Below are 23522 nucleotides of genomic sequence, written 5' to 3' on the forward strand. Positions count from 1 at the left end.
ATAGACATAGCAATGGTTAAAGAGCATGGCTGGTGCCAACCAAGGATCAGCACAAAATTGTGGCGATGAAACAGAAGGAAGATCACAAAATGACTGGATAATGACTTCACCAAAATAACATGAAAAAATAATATTGATTAATAAAACTAAAAATTATGTAGTAAACAAAACAAAATGAATATATAAAGTCCCAACATAATCTTGACGCTGCATTGCATTAGTATTTTCAAAAATTGTCGCTTTTTCAATGTTTTGAGGTCCTTGGTAATATGACAAATTTCCCCCTGGCTTCAAATAAAGTTTGTCAGAACAAACGAACGAACGAACGAACGAACAAACGAACGAACGATCTATCTCAGTTTCTTCTCAGTTTCTCAGATGCAAGACCAAGAGAAGCAAGTTCTAACCCAAACAGCATTGTTGCATGAAAACAAGTGTCTTATTATAATAATGTTACAGGCTGCGTGGCCTCATTGTTTGAAGACATAATATTTCATGGAGCTGAAATATTCCTTGTAGTTAAAAAGGCTGACAGCAGCTAGTGCCACAAATTACAATATGAAAACAAACTGGAATATTTAGAGAAAAATCCATGTGGTCAGAAACGAGTGTAAACTCCAAAAAGACACAAAGCATATCTGGAGTTTTAAGGCTTTGTTTCCTGTTTAGACTAATGACCTACTGGCCTCAATTGTGAGCTGCTCAAGGGAATAACTAACATATCCTTGAATTCTATATTGGGAACATCAAAAGGACAAAATAGCAGGACAGTGGTCACTTAATAAACAGACGCAAGTCAACAAAGGCTATGTCCAAAAATGTCATGTCTCTCAAATTTAGAGAAAGTGTAATCAAACTCAAATCCTGTGTAATGTAGTCTGCCTTAAGATGGGTTTGCTATGTAAAAAATAATCACCCCCTCGCCTTACCATTCCTCTGAAATTTGGAGCACCAAAAGGAGGAAATAATAAGGCTTTTCGCTATTAATTTCATAATACATTTCAGACTGACCATTACCAATCTGCTGTTGTAATAATGATACAGCAAATTCAATGTCAGTTCTGCAATGACTACACTGCAGCATGGGCCTGTTTCTAATAAATTAAAGAGAAAAATGCCCTGAATTAAAATAAAACTTTGAAAAATAATAATCAAAATACACATTAAGAAAGCAAACAGCTGTGAAATGTCTGGATTTTGAAAGAACATACTGTAACATAGAAGAAAGACTATGTCAGAAGTATGATTTGGCATATTTTAGTGTTTATGAAGATTCAATTTCTGCCATATGATTTTCAGTTTGTATGGTATTTAAAAGTTGAATTTCATTTACAGTTTGATTTTTATTGATTTATTTATTTTTTGAGTTTAGTAATGTGAACACTTTTATCCAGGAAATCAAGAGATTGTCTAGAGATATCGAGGGTCAAAACCAAAAGTAACCAATAGTCCAAAACAGTAACCAAAAACAAAGTCAGAATTCCTAGCCAAAACTCAAAAACATAACACGCACAAAATGTTTTTTTTCACTTATCCACAAACTTAGATGTCATTACTGCCATGGTGCCAGCTGAAACAACATTGCACCTATGATTTGTCAAGGCCACATAGCCCACCTGTGAAGAAGTAGGAAAGGTCCAGTACCATTTACATCCTTAAAGGTAGTTAAAGTAAGAAAAAAGAAAGGAGATTGATATCAGGAATACATTATTCATAAGACATTGTGCGGAGGCTTGTAATAAATTTGAAAAAGTCACCAAAGAACACTACATGTGCTCTTTCAACTTTGTGTAAAATAAGCCAGCAGTATGATGTTCCTGTTTCAAGGAATCACAGAATCCTGGTACACTGAAAAACACATATGTATCCAGAAAATCATTTTTCCTTTTGTTTGCTGGCCTCATGTAGACCAACATGTAGTTCATGTGACTACACAGAAGTTAGTGCTGCTTCTCTATGAGCAGTTTGCAGTTTGATTCATTCAGTGTGTGTAGTCTGCATATTCTCTGCATGTTATTGTGGCTTGTCCCTTTTCACCTCAAAGCTGCTTGATTGTGTTTCATTTTGGGCTTTCACTTTACTTAGCGTTTAAATCTATATGGCTATATTCTGTCAGATGTCAGATTACAGAACAATAATCTAATGCTAGTAGAGAAGGCCCAGCACCATTATCCCAATGTTTGATTTTTTGTGACATAAAAGGTGCACAAACCTGCTTGTTTCACTAGTCACTAACAAAAGATTAACAGATATTAGTAGTTGGATAGGTTAATGAATTTGTTAGAGAAGTATGGACTCATCAGAGTCTTTTCAAGCTAAAAACACCAGTGGTCAATAATAATAATAATAATAATAGGGCAGCATGGTGGCGCAGTGGTTAGCGCTGCTGCCTCGCAGTTGGGAGACCGGGGGACCTGGATTCGCTTCCCGGGTCCTCCTGCGTGGAGTTTGCATGTTCTCCCCATGTCTGCGTGGGTTTCCTCCAGGCGCTCCGGTTTCCTCCCACAGTCCCAAGACATGCTGGTTAGGTGGATTGGCGATTCTAAATTGGCCCTAGTGTGTGCTTGGTGTGTGGGTGTGTTTGTGTGTGTCCTGCGGTGGGTTGGCACCCTGCCCGGGATTGGTTCCTGCCTTGTGCCCTGTGTTGGCTGGGATTGGCTCCAGCAGACCCCCGTGACCCTGTGTTCGGATTCAGCGGGTTGGAAAATGGATGGATGAATAATAATAATAATACAGTAATTCAGTTACTTAAACCACATTCATGGCTCAGAGGGAGCCAGATCTTATCCCAACTACAAAAGGCTGAAGGCTGTGTACCAGACTAAGGTGGTACACATTCACTTACTGTACATACCCACATTTAATCATACAGGGCATCACCAAATGCCCCAACATGCACGTTCTTTTGGAAATTTGAAAGAAAACCCACATGGATGCATGAAAAACTGTGCAAGCTCCATACGGAGTACAGCTATAATAGTAACAGGTAACAACAATGCTGGTATCTGGTATCACAAAAAGCTATCCATTAATCGAATCCTAATTCCTGCTTTTAATATGCTTTACCTGCATTTTTATCACTATTTAATATTGTTTCTTTATCAGTATTCTGCTGCTGGAGTATGTGAATTCCCCTTGGGATTAATAAAGTATCTATCTATCTATGGGAAAGAACTTTAATGTACATGTGTCTGCTGTCAGTTAAGGCAATGGTGTTTGGTACACAGCTGTAAATCATAATTTGTGACTAAGGGTTATAATGTTCATAAAACTTTTTTATGGTTAAAATAAATTATTAAAATCCTTAGAAACTATTTCATAACAATACATTATGAAATGAGATAGTAACTATAATTATCTAAAACAACAACAATGAAACAACTAGTGGCTACATGGATTTCTCTCTGGGCGCTCCAACATTGGTCCCATATGTGAGACATCTATGTTAAGTTTATTTTGACAATACATTTACTCAGTGTCAGTGTGCCTTGTGATGGAGAGCCATCTCCTTCGGTATTGATACCTACCTCATGCCCAGGTTTACAGAAATAGGCTTCAGATCACCAAACCTAAATATGGATTTGATCGGATCAGTAAATGAATTAGTTAAATAGGGGAACTAACTGCATCTTTTGAAATGCTGTTCCAAATAATTTGATCCAAGTAGCACAGGGTGCAATGCAAAAACCAACACTTGATGGAATATTAGCTAAACACAAACAGCATTTACTTGCACACCCATTTATTTGCAATTACAGTGCTAGACCAGTGACTCGGGAATTGAAGTTAAGTCCCAGGAGCTGTGAAGGATCAGTACTGAATGTTGTAGCACTGCTGCTCCTGACATCTATAGCTACTCATGCACAAAAGACTAATTTACACAAGTAGTGCACAATGCTCACTGTACAGCTATCTGATGATCAATATAGTCAATTTACAACCTTCTTTTCAAGTACACACTGATCAAGTTAACAAAGCAATCTTTCAGGAGAGACACAATAGAGCTGCACCTTGATTATAAAATCAAGTCCCACTAATGGCCAGTAAAGCACATTCCCACTCCATTATTTAAAAATGTAACCAGCACCCTAAATTTAATTGAAACAGCAGCCCTATTCTTAGATTAGAGTGTTGGTCGACTGAGCCTGTAGCTCTAGTGCTACAAATAATAAGATTGGGATGATTAAGTTCCTACAGCCTCAGATACTTTGCCACTGCTAGATGACACAAGTTGCCTATTATACACGAAATTCAGATTTCTCTAGACACTTGTGCATTTAAAGAATCAGAGGAAACATGGCCACTAAAACATTTATAGTAAGGTTTATTGTTTTAGCTATTGTCATTATAAAACTACTAGTGCAAACGGAAATCACATAAGTACTATATATAAGTTTGCATCAAAATTATTTCAGAAGTCAACAAGATATGTCAAAAATTCAGACAACTAAAACCGTTGCATAAATAAAAGTGTATTAAATCCACAACAGCCAATGTGCTAATTAGTACATTAAACTACAAGCATTTTCACAGTGGGCTGAGAATCAAAATCAGGTTGGCATTAATGTTAAAATCTGAGACGATGAGATGCTACAAACAGAGTTCCTCAGAAGTGAGCATTCAGCACTTTTTGAAAACCAGAGATGAATTTGATTGTAATTTACAATCCTGATCGGATAAGCTGTTGATAAATAAGGGTGGGGTTGCATGAAAACATTCACAAAAACACAGTGAGGAAACAGAGGCTTTATTATGGTTGTTATTTATCTATGAATCGACTTCTAAAGAAGAAGAAACGTTTAAAGTTAATGTATTAATCTGTTTTTCAACTTAAAAAACAGACTGTATTCTCAGGTCCTTATGCAGCAAACCCTAACTTTGATCTAATTGGGAGCACAATATTACACGGCATCAGTCTGTATATAAGCAAACAATCACTCGATTTATTAAAGTGTCTTTCATAGGAAGCACCACTTTCAGGACAAACAAGATTAGAACAATTATAATTTGTATATATATATATATATATATATATATATATATATATATATATATATATATATATATATATATATATATATATATATATATATATATATATATATATATATACAAACACATTATAATTTTATCCCACCTCACAGCCTGCTGTAGAAGGACCCAGCTGTCTTTCACTTCTTTTTGTTTCTGGGTGACTCTTGCTGCCAGGATCGGATGAAGGTTTGACAGCTGAGAAACAGTCACATCCAGCATCTGGGGGGAGGAAGGAAATTACTCAGAACAGTTGGGATTGGATCAAAAACCTGAAAAAAGAGAGCTTCCATGTTATGTTTTCCACATTTGCTTACACTTCTGTTTTGGAAAGTCATATAAAGTAGCTAGACTATATACTAAGATGACTGTCTCTTTTGTAGTGATTCAACTGTTTTTAGATTTAAATCAATTCAGTTAATGTTACTGACATTACTTCTTTACAATAAACCTTTCTTATCTATGTAATTAAATACTTCTTATATAACTACAACTGTGTTTATGTCTGTTTGTATTGCTTTTCAATGTAATGTATCAAACAAAAAAAAATCTAATGAAATAAATACAAACCTAAAGTAGGATCTTTCATTTCTGCCTCAATTGTGAAAATGTAATGGTCAAATAAAGAGAAAAAGTAGGGGACTGATGCTTTTCATTTGTTCACATATGTTATACCAAAGTGTAAAATGGCAAATCAACCATTTTGCTAAGGAATAATACAAAAACTGTGGTGGGCTGGCGCCCTGCCCGGGATTTGTTTCCTGCCTTGCGCCCTGTGTTAGCTGGGATTGGCTCCAGCAGACCCCCGTGACCCTGTAGTTAGGATATAGTGGGTGGGATAATGGAAGTCAAGAAAGCAGGGAAAAAAAAAAGGAAAAATAAATTTTGAAAAACTAGAACAGAACCAAACGCTGTGTTGCCAAAACAAAGCCAAAAGTCCTAGGCTGTCTGATATCCTTTTTCTAACTATACATCCATCCATTTTCCAACCCGCTGAATCCGAATACAGGGTCACGGGGGTCTGCTGGAGCCAATCCCAGCCAACACAGAGCATAAGACAGGAACCAATCCCAGGCAGGGTGCCAACCCACCGCAGGACACACACACCCACACACCAAGCACACACTAGGGCCAATTTAGAATCGCCAATCCACCTAACCTGCATGTCTTTGAACTGTGGGAGGAAACCGGAGCGCCCAGAGGAAACCCACGCAGACATGGGGAGAACATGCAAACTCCATGCTGGGAGGACCCGGGAAGCGAACCCAGGTCTCCTAACTGCGAGGCAGCAGCGCTACCACTGCGCCACCGTGCTGTCTTTTTCTAACTAAATTGTTAACTTTTTTAAGATAACGCTTGAATGCTGCTTTCAGCACACCACTGTCTTTTAGAATGCCACTGCAATCACATAATTCATCGTGCATCAAACAACAATATGACCGGCACCACAAAAATAGCGTAGAAAATGACTTCACCCTTGAGAAAAACCCAGGAAATTCGATGCTGAAGTGATATAATAAAAATTACAATAAAAACTGACAAAATGAGAAGAAAAACAACTCCAAAGGAGAATAATACCACAAAATAGTCTGTATGGCTCATGAACGCGTAATTAATATTTACTTGTGGATGGAAGAAACTAATTGAAGAAAATGGTAATGACAGTCACTGCAGAGAAATATTTGAGGAACCTAAGCAGATGACAAGGCAATTCAATGGAACAGATTGAAATTAATAAAGTAGTAAGAACTAACAAGAGCACAAAGTTAAAAACTAAGTAATGAGCTGAAATACAAGAAACATGAGAAAAACAGAGAAATGCCAGAGAACAGTGATCACAAGAGGAAATGTGAAATTAAACACTTATTAGTAGCCAAGTGCAGTCTCATGATAAAAAAACACAAAGTAAGAAACATAACCATAAGAGTGAGGGTTTGTATTTAGAATATGAATAAGAAAACAGCTGCAAAAGCCATATACCTAGATTAAATTTACACAAGAAGATACAAGGTGAAAAACATGAAAGTCATAAGAAACAAAATAAAATTCTTGAGAATCAGTAAACAAGACTGAAATAGCATCCACAATTAAGTACTGAGTTGATTGAAATTGATAGCTAAATGTTGCAACTAATTTGAAACAGATATTTGGTGAGTAACTGCCATGCTGCCAGGGGGTGCAGACAATGATGACCACCTCGAATAATTTTTTTTCTTTCAAAACTGCCATTCTGCCAAATAAGCCACATGTCATTTGGTAATTGCATAATACCGTGGATATACAGCACATGTCAAAAAATGAAAGGAATGATTTTTTTCTTAGTACTGGATCATTATTCATTTATGAAATTCACACCAGGTCAAAAAGTCTAAAGGCAGAACTAAGTTTAAGGTCAGAAACAAGCTGAGATCAAAACTCAAAATGTAAAAACTGATCTAGACTTTTGACAAGCAAATACTGCTTATGGTGTACAAAGCCTTAAATAATCTCGCTCCATCTTATATATCGGAATGTCTGACACCCTATATTCCAAATCGTAACCTTAGATCCTCAAATGAGTGTCTGCTTAGAATTCCAAGAGCTAAACTTAAAAGAAGTGGTGAGGCGGCCTTCTGCTGTTATGCACTTAAAATCTGTAATAGCTGACTGATACAAATTCACCGGGCTAATACGGTGGAGCACTTTAAAACACTGCTAAAAACACATTACTTTAACATGACTTTCTCATAACTTTATTTTAATTTAATCCCGATGCTCACCATATTCAATTAATTATCATTACTATTCATGCTGGCTCCAAAATCCATACTAACCCCTACTCTCTCTTCTGTTCTTGTTCCGGTTTTCTGTGGTGGCGACCTGCGCCACCACCACCTAATCAAAGCACCGCGCTGTCCTTACATTGATGGATTAAAAGCCAGACGTCCACGTGACCGTCATCATCAAGTCCTTCCATGAAAACCCTGAACACAATGAGGACTGATCATTTATGTTAGGTAGAATGCCCAGAGGGGGCTGGGTGGTCTTGTGGCCTGGAACCCCTGCAGATTTTATTTTCTCTCCAGCCGTCTGGAGATTTTTTTGTTTATTCTGTCCTCCCTGGCCATCGGACCTTACTCTTATTCTATGTTAATTAGTGTTGTCTTATTTTAATTCTTACTTTGTCTTTCTTCATCATGTAAAGGACTTTGAGCTACATTATTTGTATGAAAATGTGCTATAGAAATAAATGTTGTTGTTGTTTGCAGTCATACTTCTCAATGATGTTTAGATAGATAGATAGATAGATAGATACTTTATTATCTATCTATCTAGGCCCATTCTTAACCCCTTCTATACTATACCTATAGAAGCAAAAGAAAAACAACTTTTTATCTTTTAGGTTTCGACTTAACAGAAAATAGCAGGTTCTCACTTTGCTCATACAAAAACCTAAAAAGCGAACTCAATTTGACATCATTTTACAGCGTCACACAAACCATGGTACGTTCATCAACATCACTAAAAATGTATAAAACAAAAATGAAGACAAAGAAAAGGGTGAAAACACTTGTTTATACAAATATAACACAATCAAATATGAACAGAAACATGCATAATTGCTCCCAGATCCTGAGAACAAATAAACTGGCAGTGGCAAAACAATTTCAAAGGCTTGTGCAAATACTGAGGGTACTAAAGCAAAATGGGATTAGGATGGTGGTCTAGTAATTCTTGTTGTCAGGCACTGCAAAAGGGGTGCATCATGACAGTCAGTGTCAAGGGGGTGAATGTCAAAATTTGTTTTTTGTGTTTTGTGTATTAATTTTTATACCAACTTGTTATTGCTTTTCATTGTTATTTCAGTAATATGGCCAAGAGCACATTAGTATTTAATTTCTCACATTTTCATTGTGTGCTGATGTATTATTAATTTTGACATTCTGCTCTATTTTTAAGTGATACCTGTGTTTTTCAAAGATAATTGCCTCTTTCAGGTCACAAATGCAGTAGGGTGCCCACCTGTGTTGGCATAATTGTACTATAAAGAAGGGAAAATGCATATGAATTTTGACTTATCTAAGCAAGATACTGTATTTGTTAGAGACTAGTTCTCAAACAAAAACCAGAAGAAAAAGTATTTTGTTTTGTGACCTCAATTCTGCTTTAGTTTTAATGTTATGAGAAAGGATATATAACAAATTGCTAAACACCAAGCTTTCTACAGCTCGAAAGCACTCATTTGTTCCCTGGGACTTCCAATTTGTTCCACTGAGCATGTTAATATTATTGCCCATATTGTTCACAAAACATGAATAATGTTACAGATGTACAAAATCAAGTAAGCATCAGTCTGGGGAACTGTTTAAGAAAGAGTTCTACAGTAAAGGTTACAAACTAAATCAGCACAAGTAAAGAGCTCATGAAAACAAAACAAGCAAATTACAATTGTTAGGCTACAAAAGCCTAACATCTATTATCACTTAGACTGAAATTTACATACAACATAAAGTTGAAGCAAAATGTTTTCATTAGAACAATGAATTTGTGATTCTGTTGAACAAGCTTAAAAATCACAGCACTCAATTCTTTCTGCAGGCCCTTGCTAAACCTAAATGAGGCCAATTCAATCTGTAAACCATGATGTTACATTTTGCTGGCTTTGGTTTAAAGGAATTGGTTTACCCCTTGCAAAAACCTCCTTCTCTAGTTTCCCCTTGCAGTCTCACTAAACTGTTCCTTGACACAGAGATCTGAAGAGGTTAGTCTTCCAAAATGGTGTAGCTGAAGGCAAAAATGTGTGCATTGAGCCATTCAGTTGTCTTCGATTGAGATCAAAAGCTCTGGTTCTGCACGATCAGGCTTTCTGGATTGAAACTTTTCCCTGATAAAACTTGACAAAACAGGGGCATTTCATATTGTATTATATTTCATAAACATTAGTAAGACACTGGAAAGACCTTTTCCTTATTAAGTAAAATTATTTGCAGAAAGTGAGCAAGATTAACAAAATGAAAACAATCACTATATGTTATTTGAGAGTAAAATTAGTCACAATGCTGGACAAACTCCAGTTGCCGCTGTCAAAAAATGCCTTGTATCAATAACACAACACTAACAAAAATTACAGTAGTGTTCCGTGCATCCTTCTGTTTTCTTAACATATTTATTTATTTAGAAAAAGGTTTAGCTTAAACCTACAGGATCTTGAACCAGTCCTCCAACAGAGGTAATTTATGGACCAGTTAAGATAACCTGCAATGTTACAGGAAACCAAAGCACAAAAAAAATCACAAAGAGAATGTGCAAACTCCATACAGTGGTAAGGCAGTAATGCCAAAAATTGAACACTGATTCTGTTCATGCCTAAACATAATATGTGAAAATGGCACTTTTGTTGAACAATTTAATTATGCACATTATTCTTAGCTTTACTTGGTGCAAAGCAGAGGATACAATACTTCACAACTTTAGTGTATATAAAGTCTGAGCAGCAGTTATTCTGTATGCTGAGATTTTGTAACAGTGCTGGTATGAGAAATAATTTGTTATAGGTCCCTCAATAAGTTGGGGGGGTGGCATATCCTGCTGCCTTGTAGCTTTAATGGCAGTGCTTTAGCCATTAAGCCAATTGAGCCACATATACTACTAATAATACTGACTACAGCTATAAAATGAGATTGCATTATGGTTTCTGTCTCACATCTGGGTCCAACTGCAGAATTACATACTGTGAAATTTACAAGTTTATTTTCCAAGTACCTTCGGTTACTTACATACTTTAAAAATGTCTCTGTAAGGTTATTTAGCTTAAATGTAAATTAACCTAATATTAATTTAGATTATTTATTTATTTATAAAAGCACATTTAAAACAACAGAGGTTGCGCCAAAATGCTGTACAAAAAAGCATTACAATAAACACAATACAAACAATCATGCCAAAGCAGATTAATAAAACAACCAATTGTAACATCCACCACAATCCCATCATACACAATGAAAGACAGAAGAAAACAAGTAGGTCTTAAGCCGACTTTTAAAAACCTCAATCGAGGATGAAGACCTGATGTGCAGAGGCAAGTCATTCCAAAGCCTAGGAGTAATAACTGAGAGAGCTCGGTATCCTCTAGACTTCAGCCGTGATCTCGGCACTACAAGGAGCAGTCGTCCAGATGACCTCAGTGCTCTTGGTGGCACATAGGGGTGAAGGAGGTCACAGATATATTTTGGAGCGAGACCATGCAAGGCTTTAAAAACGAACAACAAGATTTTAAAATCAATGTGACACCTCACCGATAGCCAGTGGAGAGAGGCTAAAATGGGGGAGATGTGATCCCTTTTTCTCGACCTAATCTAGCTGCCGCCTTCTGAACCAGCTGAAAGTGCGACAGAGCAGATTTTGGCAGACCCACATATAAGGAATTACAATAATCTAGTCGAGATGTAATAAAGGCATGAATGACTGTTTCCATGTCCTTCTGTGATAGAAAGGATATTAGTTTAGAAATGTGCCTCAGTTGGTAAAAACTGGACTTTACTACCATAGAGATTTGTTTTTCAAAAGTTAGTGATGACTCAAAGATGATACCTAGGTTTCTAACATCATTATGAATCATTGCTGCCAAAGGTCCTAAGTGCATGCCGATTTCAACTGCAGATGTGGTAGGACCAAAAATAATGACTATTGTTTTATTTTAACACATATGGCAAACTGAATTAAATATGTAGCAGTTTGGGTGTGTTCCCAGCAATGACCTGGCCTAAAGTAAATGATGAGTTTCTGTCTGGTGTTCAATACTTCTCATGACCTTATAAAGGAAAAAAGCAATATCATTAAATGCATGGATGGATGAAATAGAACATTTCACTATTCTTGTTAAAGGGATGGTATCTTATGACTAATAAAATCTTTTTTCTTACTAATTTGTGCATCCTATAAGAAATACTACTGAAGGTTTCCAAAAAGGGAAGATGCTGAGCATGTGTGTGCGTCATTGTTATGCAAGTCTCCTCTTCCTTTGAAAGCTGGATGGTTCATGAGCATGGTATGCTTAGCCAAATGTCATTGGAAATAGATTGATAGTGACGGAAACAATTTTCAAAGACCAGTCTGGAAGCCAACAGATAGACATGTAGATACAACCAAAGAAAAATAAATGTGGTAGACTGTAAGCTGAACAGAAAATAACTCCAAAAAAGTAGGACATAGGTAACAGCAAAATGTTTAAAATGTTAGATTAAAAAAAAGTCACTAAGTAAAAGATGTGGTATAGGTGGACAGTAGCAAAGCCCAGAAACAAAATAAATTACAGAATAGCAGAAGTATGATTGACTCAATGAAAGAATATTGGGTGACTGTCAAGTGAGGAAGAAAAAACATTATTAACTGTAATGATTATAAGTATTTAACTCAAGGACTGTATTTTGTATTAATCATGCTGCAGAGAGCTATATGATTTTTACTTCTATATGAATTTGTTCTTCATTTAGGTAGAAAAAGAATTAAGCTTGTGCACAGTTTAAGGGACTAACTTACATTCTTTTATGAGAAAATGCTGACCTCTTTATACTAACAGAACACCCTGTGATATTATAAATCAATGTGACCGTTTCTGAATTTTTGCTTAAAACCATAAGAAACATATCCCCTATGGATTAATAAATAAGGATTTATTAATCTAACCAAACAAAATCTAATGAAGATATTAAAACTATAAGAATGTAATTTCTTTATAACTAATGTACTATAAGAAACTGCTTTAAACTGGTCTTATGTGTGTGTGCTGATAAGAGTGTATTTGTTAGGAACGTTAGCGCCCTAATAGCTCTTTATTTGGATAAGAAATTCTGTGCACTTGTGTATGTAATAATCAGAATGTAACCGTAATTTACAGCAGTTTATGTATGACCTTAAAATGAACTGTCATGTGTTTTTTTCTTTGGCTAATGAATAAGCTAGGTAATATAAGAGAGGATTTTTTCTTTTCTTTTATGCGGACTGTCTGTTCTGACCGGTTGGGGTGGCACTGAGCTATGGGAGGCTCCAGTCTCTTTAACTCACCAAGAATAAAGAATAAAGAAATTGCTTTTTATTTTAAATTGGTGTTTTTGTCTCTCGTTGTTATCGACTTCAGCGTCCACACAAGAGTCTGGTAAAACAGTAAGGCCTGTTTTGGTAAAAGGATGCAATGGTAAACAAAAACATGTGGAAGGTGTAGTCTTGGGTTTGGTAATGAACATGCTACGAAGAAGACATGGCCTGACAATGTGGGTATGTTTGTGAGGGTGCAGGCCAGAATTGTTTCCTGCCTTTAGTCCAATGTAATGGAAAAGCTGTGTTCAGAGAACAGACTGGGATGGATTGAAGTATAAAATCTGTCATGATAATAGGTTGGATCTAGTCTATGATAAAGTTATCAATAAAGTCCTTTAATAGGTTTTAACTCTTTTAGCTAATATTGCCAACTAATTTATTCTAGTACAACACCCTTCTCATTTGAGAAGCTCAGAACAATGTAAATAATTTCAAAATTTATATCACACAACATACACATTTATTCAGGGATGTATTATTTAGTTTTAAGTTTTCTTTATTGCAAGCTAAGGAGGAGTGGAAAATTAAAACACCACAAACCTTAGTTCCAAAGAAAACAGAGGAGAGTTTTTGGAAAAAGTCAAAGTCTGGCACGTCCAGGTCCTCTCTGGTTAGGCTACATTGCACCATGGTTCTGGCTACTACAGATGTTTGTTGTGTAATCATACGACAGTCTCATGCATGGGTCTGGTACTAATGATTAGGTTTTGATGCAAAGCCAGGATGAAGGCAAACATTACCCCTTCAATACATTCGTGCCAGAGGAATGATGTTTAAAAGAGACTAACGCTTTCCAAAAGGGCAGGCAGGAAGCATGGCTATGCTGGTTTTAATACACATAACAGGACTGTAATATACCTTTGTGTTTCTTTGTAATATCATACTTGCATATGATTATTCCTTTATTTTGCCATTACCCCAAGATCTTCTGTCTGATTAAAAAAAATGATATTCAGCATCCAAGGCCGATTTTTTGAGTTGGAAGTCAAACGGTTTGCTTTCATCTTTCAATAGCATTAAGTAGGCTAGATAAATAGTAGTATACTACTGAGACAGACAACAAAACAAATGCCTTCATGCTGCTAGAAGACTGAACGCCTGTAGTATGAGTTAAAGTCAATTACCCATTGCCTGGGATTGTTATAATAAAGCAAAGAACTCAAAATAAATGTTTACTTTGAGAGACAGACTGGAAAGTTCAAAGAAAAGCAAAATAAAAAGCAAAGGTTGCAGGAAATTGTAGTTTTCAGGTTTTAATCCTATAAATTCAAGCCATAATTGAATCAAGGAAGGTTTCAATTAAGATTCATTGTTTTATATTTTTTAAAAACTTCATGCATGGCCTTTTCACCTCCTTTATTTTTTCATTTTTCAGTTAAGTGGATTTGGACAATCTTTTTCTTTACAATGAAGTTCATGCTTTTTCACATATTGGCTTATTAAAAAACTACCACAGGAAAAAACCATACCAACCTTATGCTTGTTCTTTGAATTTTTAATTATTTATATCTTTCCTGGGGCAGCACAGTGGTCAGTCTTGTTGCCTAAAGCTCTAGAGTACTAGGATCAAATCTTGGCTGAGTACTGCATATTTGTATCTTAAATAGTCTTCCTTTGCTTGTGAGAGTTTTTATTTTAGAAATTCTAATTTCCCTGATCCTCCGGCTAGGACATTGGATATCTCTGGGTCCTCGGTTCTTGAGGTTGATCCTCCAATTAGCTGTGAACCACCCAATCTCACTGAGATTGCACAGGTGGTGAACCAGCTGAGGGGGGGAAAGGCTGCAGGGATCTGTGGTATCCGGGGTGAACTTCTCCAGGCTGGTGGTAAGGCTGTCCTTTTGGCATTGCAAGCAATCTTTGCTTCCATTTGGGAGACTGGCATCATCCCAAATGACTGGAAAACGGGACTTGTCGTCCCTATCTGGAAAGAGAAGGGTGATCGCCTGGATTGCAGCAACTACAGGGGGATAACACTGCTCTCGGTGCCGGGTAAGGTCCTTGCTAGGGTCATCCTCAATAGGATCCATGAACACTTGCTCACCTACCAGCAACCGGAACAATCTGGTTTTATGCCTAAGAAGTCTACCATCGACCGCATCCTGACACTGAGGGTTCTCATGGAGCACAAATGTGAATATCGGTAGAGCTTCTTTGCAGCCTTTGTCGATTTTCGCAAAGCATTCGACTCAGTTGATCGAGCTGCCCTGTGGAACATCCTGAGGGTTCGCAGGATCCCCTCGAGGTTGCTGGATATCATGGCCGGCCTGTACACTGGTACTGTGAGTGCTGTGCAGAGTGGAGGCAGGACCTCTGCGTTTTTCCCAGTTGATTCTAGGGTTCGTCAGGGGTGTGTTCTGCTCCTACTCTGTTCAATGCTTGTATGGACTGGGTGTTGGGCAAGGTCGTGGGGTCCAGCGGCTGTGGGGCATCTGTTGGTGAAGAAAGATTCACAGATCTTGACTTTGCTGGCGATGCTGTGATCTTCTCGAAGTCAATGGAGGCTCGGATTGGGGCACTTGAGAGACTGAGCGAGGAGTCTGAGTGTCTGGGCTTGCGAGTGTCCTGATAAAAAACAAGATCCAGGCCTTTAATGACCTCTTGGGCACAGCCATCAGAAGAATGTCTGTCTGCAGAGAGAGTGTCAACCTTGTTGAGAGGTTTACGTACCTTGGCAGTGACATTCATGTCTCTGGCGACTCTTCCTATGAAGTCAGTAGACGGATTAGGAGAGCATGGGGGTCATGAAGTCGCTGGAAAGGGGTGTGTGGCGCTCCTGATATCTTTGCAAAAGGATGAAGGTCCAAGTCATTAGAGTCCTGGTACTTCCTGTCTTGCTATATGGTTGCGAGACATGGATGCTATCCAGTGACCTGAGATGAAGACTGGACTCCTTTGGTACTGTGTCTCTCCGGAAAATCCTTGGGTACCGTTGGTTTGACTTTGTGTTGAATGAGCGGTTGCTCATGGAGTCCCGAATGAGGCACATTACCTGCATTGTGAGGGAACGTCAGTTACAGCAATACGGCCATGTGCCGTGTTTCCCCGAGGGTGATCCAGCTCGTAAGATCCTCATTGTTGGGGACCCGAGTGGCTGGACCAGGCCAAGGGGTGGCCCATGTAACACCTGGCTGCGGCAGATAGAGGGTCATTTCCGGAGGGCAGGACTGGACAGCATGTCTACCTAGGGGGTTGCAAACTGGGGTCCCGAGTTGTTTCATCATGTAGTGGGTGCGGCAACGCACTGTACCAGTGCATGCTCCCCAACTTGACTTGACTTGACTAATTTCCCTACCATTTTCCAAGGAAGTACTGGCTAGGCTGACTGCAACTCAACATAAGTAGATGAAGGGGTATCTCTGAGTATGCCCTATGTTGGACTGGCACATCATCCCGGTCTAGTTTCTGCCTTATGTCTAATGCTACCAGGATACACTTCAGCCATTCGCCTCTATTAAGTGGATTATAAGATCTAATGATGGCTAGATGCAGTTTCACCCTATGACACTCATTAGCACATTTCTCACATTTATTTTTATGTAATCTTATTTCAGAACAGTTATACAATCCCTTTTAACACTACTTATGAACAGTTTGTATAGTAACTCTATAGCTTTTGATTCAAAAACAAGTTGGAGGACTGTGTGTGTGTAGGGGAATGTCTGGGGATCGATAATCACTTTTTTCTTTAATTAAAAATGGATTATTGTTTTAGAAAGAGTTTTTATGAATTTGCAACAATAATATTAATACACCTAGGGAAGGAAGTACCCCTCACCTCACTAAAAGGTCACAGGACCACCAAAATATAAAAACAACTCTGAGGACATTGTCTAAAATATGACTGGGTGCTTTCAGGGACTTATTTTTTTTGCAATGGAAATCTATCATATTCTCAAATACAATTTTTAGTCAGAAAGTTGAAAGTTTGCTTTTTTTTAAACACCTATGCCAATAACAAATAACATTAATGGTTTATGTTTAGCTGAGCCCTCCATTTATCTTTTTCCCTATAGTTTTACATGAGCCAGAACTAATCTCTGGCTCTGTCTGGAATATGTTTGGAATTACAAGTTACAATGAACATCTTGCTTAATTTATTTAGCTTTATGTATGGTTTAGTGACTATTGGTTGAGAACAACATATTTACAAGTTTAAATTCTACCTGAGACCTGACCAAACCATACTAGTTTTGACCATTGCTATGGAAGATTGCATGAACAGAGCTACTACAGAATCAACTTGCTTAATCAAATTTTAGGGTCACATGGAGCTGGAACCTCTCTTGCCAGCATCATAAGCCATATAGGAAACAGCACTAGACATTGTGCTACACCATTACAGGTACTAGGCTGACTAGATTGCAAAATTAATAATCTACTTTACACCATTTAACATTCTATTTTTTTTTTCATTATACAGTTGCAGAATTACTCACCATAATCTGACTGGCAATATCCCTCATGTCTCTATCAGTGCTGTTTTCTTGCCCACTGCTACTTGAAATACACTTCCTCTGCAAACAAAGGAACACAATATAAATCCATGTCTTCAGGCTGAAATACTTTCCAAATTCTGAATCATCACAATTTTTGGCATAAACCTTTTACTGCCATGAAGTACAAGATCAGGAAGCATTAAACTTGTTTTAACATACTGTTTATATACCTACACATGCAGTAGTGGTACACCCAGGGTCACACACTAAGTGCAGAAGCTGTCTGACAAGTACAATTGGAAATCCATTCTAGCATATTAAACATTACATAATATAATATTCTGTGGTGGGCTGGCGCCCTGCCCAGGGTTTGTTTCCTGCCTTGTGTCCTGTGTTGGCTGGGATTGGCTCCAGCAGACCCTCATGACCCTGTAGTTAGGATATAGCAGGTTGGATAATGGATGGATGGATGGATGGATGGATGGATAATATAATATTCTCCATACTAGAATAATCCAATTCAGTATTACAAGGTCACAAATCTATCCAGGCAGCATCAAGAACCAAGCCAAGCCAAGATCCAGTTGGACGGGTCATCACTCCATTACTTGATTCACAAATGGCAAATTTGGAGGAGCCAATTAGCCTCATGGCTGCTCAGATATGGAAATAAAACTTAAAGTATTACTGAGAAGGATACATTGAAAACTTACTAAATCCACACACACAATGGCCAGATGAAAAATTCAGACACTGGATGTTAAGAACAGTCTCAGGATTCTTCAACTTTACTTTCAATGTTGTTTTTGAAAGCATCTTCTAATGATTGATTCACAGCATTCTCACATACTGTATGCAGCATTTTTCATTTGCAGTATTTTCTTGGCATTTACTCTATTCTCCATTTTTTCTGTAATGCTGCACTCCTGTTATACGTCATTCTATATCTTTTATATTTTATAAACTTTGCATTTTTATAATTTTCGCATCTATCATTCTCCTCTCATTCATTTGAAAAAAAATTCCTGCACTTACATCACTGCACATGTATGTAATTTGTTAATTTTTATGATTATTTACAACTATTACTTTAAACAATAATTTACCTTGATTGCTGTTAATTTAAGGATGATCTTTTTTGGCATACCATCTCGTTTTGCTGCAGTCCAACTGCACATAAGTTGTTATTTTCATCTTTTTACATGATATAAGCTGTGTATTTCCCATTCAAAAATGTAACAGGCAAATATGATCATCTCAATGTATTATTAGCATATACAAATCTAATACAACAGATTACTCTACATTCTCTTGGTTATGCGCAATGATTAATTAAGAGGATTGATATCCAAAACTCTAAGTGAACAAATGTGAAGGGCAAATTTTGCATACATCTCATCTCTCACTGTTGTTGCAAACACGCCCCCCGATTTGACCTTTTTTCAATTATGTTGTGCCCTGCACATTTTTCCATTAGCAAAAGCAAAGGCAGCAAAATGTCTGCCACATTTTGCTCTTTTTGGTTTTTAACTATTTTCAACCATTCATTTTCTTAATCTGCTTATGCAGGGCAGGGTTACCCATAGATGCACCCGCCATATCGGTGTGGTCAAGATCTGAGTGCAGATTCATAGTGTGGAGACATGCTGAGTTCTTGTGTTAAAATCAGTTGTAACTTTCTTATTCCTCAAAAACAATTTTTGTTGGAATTGTTAGACATGTCAGAATATGTGTAGCCAATTTTCAGAAATATCTTTATATATAATACGCTACCGTGGCTGTTTGTTTGTCTGTCCAGGATTTTAAATCACCTGTAGCTCACAAACCATTTGACCAATTGACCTGAAATTTGGTACACGTATACTACGTGACATCTACTATCAGCTTGCGGAGTGATGATTGACCTCCAAGGTTATTCCTCTTTTTATTTTTATTTTATTTTATTGTAGAATCAACTCTTAGGAGCGGCCAGCAGGGCAACCATGTGGTGCATGCTTACGGGCGCCGTTCTCATCCCTACCACTTTTGCTGTCACTTCCACTACCTTTTCATATCTTAAATCATTTTTGAGGCAGATTGAACACTTAAGTGCCAGCTTAAGTGAAAAATTAAAGAAAACGTACTAAGTAACCGTAACATAAACACTGACTTAATCACTTTTAACGTGAAAATATGGCGACGAAAGAAGAGAAGAAGTGGACTGCTAGGGTGGAAAAAAGAAGAGCTGCTCAGGAAGCAGCAGGCGTATTAACCTCTGAGCAAACGAATGGTAAACGTGCAGAGAAAGAGGATGAAAACTAGGAATACTCAAGTCAAGTGTATTCACTGCACGTTATTGTGCAGTGCGCCGTTACTGGTGTGGTATATTATTTGTAAGATTTTTGTTATTAATAGCTACAGGAAGCAGCAACACGAAATAAATAATATGTAATATTTTCAGTTTTTTGAAGGAAACGTACCTATAATAATGTGACAGCTTTTCAGTATGCAGGAAAAATAAGCCTAATACTATTACTATTATTTGTACTATGTAATAATAATAATAATAATAATAGTATAACTCTAGCAGCAGGTCATGAAAAAAATACATAAATTAATTAAAATAAGTGATGCTTTTCATTATATTCTGATTCCCTCATATGGAAAATAATCTTATTTCAACCACAACAACGTACAATACAGTACAATGACAATTATGTTTTGCAGATGGCTGGTGCTGTTCTGATTTCAAGTAACTTTTTTATCTATGTATATGCAGTAATTGAAATAAACATTTTTATAATATTCAGATTCCCCCATGTGGAAAATAATCTTATTAAAACCACAACAATGTACAGTATAGTACAATGAAAACTCTGTTTTGCAGATGTCTGGTGCTATTCTGATTGCAACCAAATATTTTATGCATGTATTCATTTATTTTTTTATCCCGTGACCTATGGCTAGCTTTATATTATTATAATTGTTGTTGCTTTTTTTGAAGTTTGCATAATATTTGATCTGTTTTCACTATCTATGCGGGTTATTCATTTAGGACAGTAAGTCTACAATCGAATTCATCTCAAATTCTATGAAACAGTATCAAGTAACTAGGACATATACATGCTCTATGTCCAATAAATAAATAAAAATGCAGTATGCAATTAAAAATGAATGGAAAAATCACATTATCATTTATCACAAAGTTCAAAATGTAATTTCTTTTATTGGATACTTGAGTATTAGATCAGCGTGGCAGTGAAATGCATTTTAGAAATAAAGGGATGGCCTGTCTCTGTACCTCTGGCATAGCTATGACATTTGTACGCATTATATTTATAAAAACTTACCGCTGTTTTAAGGGTACAGATATTGTGCTCCTACCGGACCAAGATCCACTCCTCAACGACACAGCAACGCTATTGCTAGAAATGAAATGGTGCCTCTGAGAGATATAAAGGCCACTTTGCTCTGATACGTTGACTGTCGCCTGGCAGACCACATGTCTAGCCTTATGGACCTCACGTTGCTGTTCTACCTCGGCAACTCCGACATCAAGCAACACATGACAACAGATATGCGCAGCTACTGTAGTTGCGAAGCAGCACTCGGGGAAGACCACTACTAATTAATGCTGATGCTAACTATCTCAACAAAATGAATTGTAGACGATGCTTACTTGATGTAGCTGTAGAATGTGGGGGTGCGTTGCCACCGTAAAAGTGCCAGGCCAGCCAGCCTGAAGCGCGTTGCCACCTTCGCGCCTCTTTTAACTGAATTTGTGTCCATCATGTTCGGCAAATCCGTGCCAACAGCCTGTGACAGTGATAAGTGTAACTTGTAATAGCTAATCAGTACACAGGAAACACTGATTTTTTTATTGCCAAAACAGCTTGCTTTGAACTTAGCCAAATAACGTCCATGTCGTGTATGGTTCGTAAAGGACCGGAGAAGCACTGTGGGCCAGGTGCAAAGCAATGCCGTCCCAGTGCGGGACTTAAGATTAACAGGATGGGCCAGCACGTGGAATCAACGGGCAAGGCTGCATTTTCGTAAATGTTATAACATAATACAAAAATGAGATTAGAAACTTTAAAAATCACTTACACGCCCATTTCCTTTTCATATACCACCTCTAAAACATCATGTTGCCAAACAGTTAAAAGTCCGTGAATGAAAACTATGCATGCGCACATTGCCAAATGTTCTCCAGATTTTCACATTTGGCATTGTGTTTTTCAGGTTCAGGTCAGGTTGGGGAGCATGCACTGGTACAGCGCGTTGCATTTACAAAAGTCTTAGTTTTCAGGGATTAAAAATGCTGGGGTAGTGTGGATGAGGCATGGAGACTAATGTGTGTGTTTTTAAATGAAAATGTAGTAATGTGGACATAACTTTTGTGTATTGTCTAATAACTTTTAAGGGTATATGGGAGAGTCAGAAATGTACCTTTCATAAAAACATTATTTAAAGTTGCAGTCCTGCTGATTTGATATCGAAAAAGAACATTTTTAAAGATTTTTGCATGCTTTTGCTACTTATTGGTACTAACTACTCAAAACACCTTTATATTTATTTATTGGCCTAACAACAAGCACATAGTTAAGAGAAGGATTGTTTGTTAGGTTGATGGAAATAGTACAGTGCATATCAAAGCGGTATGACCCTTTCTTTGACCACTGCCATATTCACCATCTATAAGAAGTTTGCACATTCCTGTGTATTTACTCAACATATTCTGGCTTTCCTTCCACGTTCCAGTGACATTCATGGTCAGCTAATTGGTGAGAAAAATTGTCATAATATAAATGGGTGTATAAGCCCAGTGATATACTACCTTACACCAAATGCTGCTAGGACAGGCTCTAGCTTCCTCTGACCCCCCCATAATGGAGTAAATAGGTTAAGATTGGTGGATATATAAATCATAAGTGAACAATTTGAAAAATAACTCCATAGTGAACATGCTACGGAGAGAGGATGACAAGACCACTTGGCTTTGAGCTGTGTATCTGAGTTTCTACCCAGAACATTATAGGTGTCCTGGTTGTTTTGACCATAGCTGGGAATATCAGAGATCCAAAGCTCTGTCATCACTAAAATTTCCTTCAGTTAAAGTAGTTCTTCATTGTGTTCTCTTAACTTGCTGTCCCTCAACTTTGCATTGAATTCTGTAGTGGTAATAAACAGCTTTACTTTTCAGATATTACCTTGGCATTTGTAGTTCTGATTGTTGTATCTGCTTGTTGATAGAAGGATGAGGCTTCCAGAGCCAGCTGGAGGTTTTCATGATGATCTTTGATAAGAGCCTGGGCTTTAAGCCACCTGGGGAGAAAAACAACGCAGTAGTATATGTAAGTGATTCAATATATATATTAAGGCACATTTAGCAAGGGGGCACAGACAACATTTGTCATATGTGGGAGTGACAGAGTCTGTATCTTCAAAACAACATTTTTTTTTCAGCTCTTGCCTTGCCTTAAGTGAACCCCATCTAGAACAGTGTAAAGGTGGTGACCTGGGAAAGTTGTTTTATGTGGTCACAAGAGGAGTTACCAAAGTGCCTAATAACCCTGCATACTTTTTTATATAAGGCTGAACATAAACCTCTTTCTGTTGATGGTTTTTGTTTATGTGAGGTAACATATTACGACCAAAGATATAACTGAACTGGCCTAAAACAGGGCAAAAAAGTTTTTAAAAGTGTTTCAATAAGATATGGGCTGTTGTTGACTTTAGCAATTCAGTGTAGAAGGTGGGTTTGGGAAGTAGATGGTCTGGACATTACTGTTTAAAAACACTTATTAATTCATACATTTTTGCAAGGCCATCCATCATTCATTCTCAAAACCTGCTTGTTCCACTAAGCAGTTGTGGTGGGATGGAGCATGATCCACAAGGAAGGAACCTGCCCTATATAGGGCTCCTGTCTACTGAAAGGCACATTCATGGACATACCCACACTTAGTCATTCAGAGCTAATTAAGGGTCAGCTTA

The 23522-nt window shown here is 37.4% G+C and overlaps 1 protein-coding gene across 7 annotated transcripts in view; it reads right to left on the minus strand.

The window, feature by feature from the left end:
* Positions 1-23522, minus strand: part of LOC114666113 (spectrin beta chain, non-erythrocytic 1) — a 521913-nt gene that overhangs the window by 408629 nt on the left and 89762 nt on the right. For all 7 annotated transcript variants that reach the window (XR_007933536.1, XM_051919168.1, XM_051919167.1 and 4 more), the window contains exons 8-10: positions 22736-22850; positions 17547-17624; positions 5138-5253 (exon numbers count right to left, since the gene is read on the minus strand). Coding sequence is in view for 6 of the 7 variants with exons in the window: in XM_051919168.1 (XP_051775128.1) it covers positions 5138-5253; positions 17547-17624; positions 22736-22850 (309 nt within the window). In the remaining variant the exon portion in view is untranslated. The remainder of the gene's footprint in view (positions 1-5137; positions 5254-17546; positions 17625-22735; positions 22851-23522) is intronic.

The sequence above is a fragment of the Erpetoichthys calabaricus genome, chromosome 15 (genome assembly GCF_900747795.2).
Source record: "Erpetoichthys calabaricus chromosome 15, fErpCal1.3, whole genome shotgun sequence".
Taxonomy (NCBI): domain Eukaryota; kingdom Metazoa; phylum Chordata; class Cladistia; order Polypteriformes; family Polypteridae; genus Erpetoichthys; species Erpetoichthys calabaricus.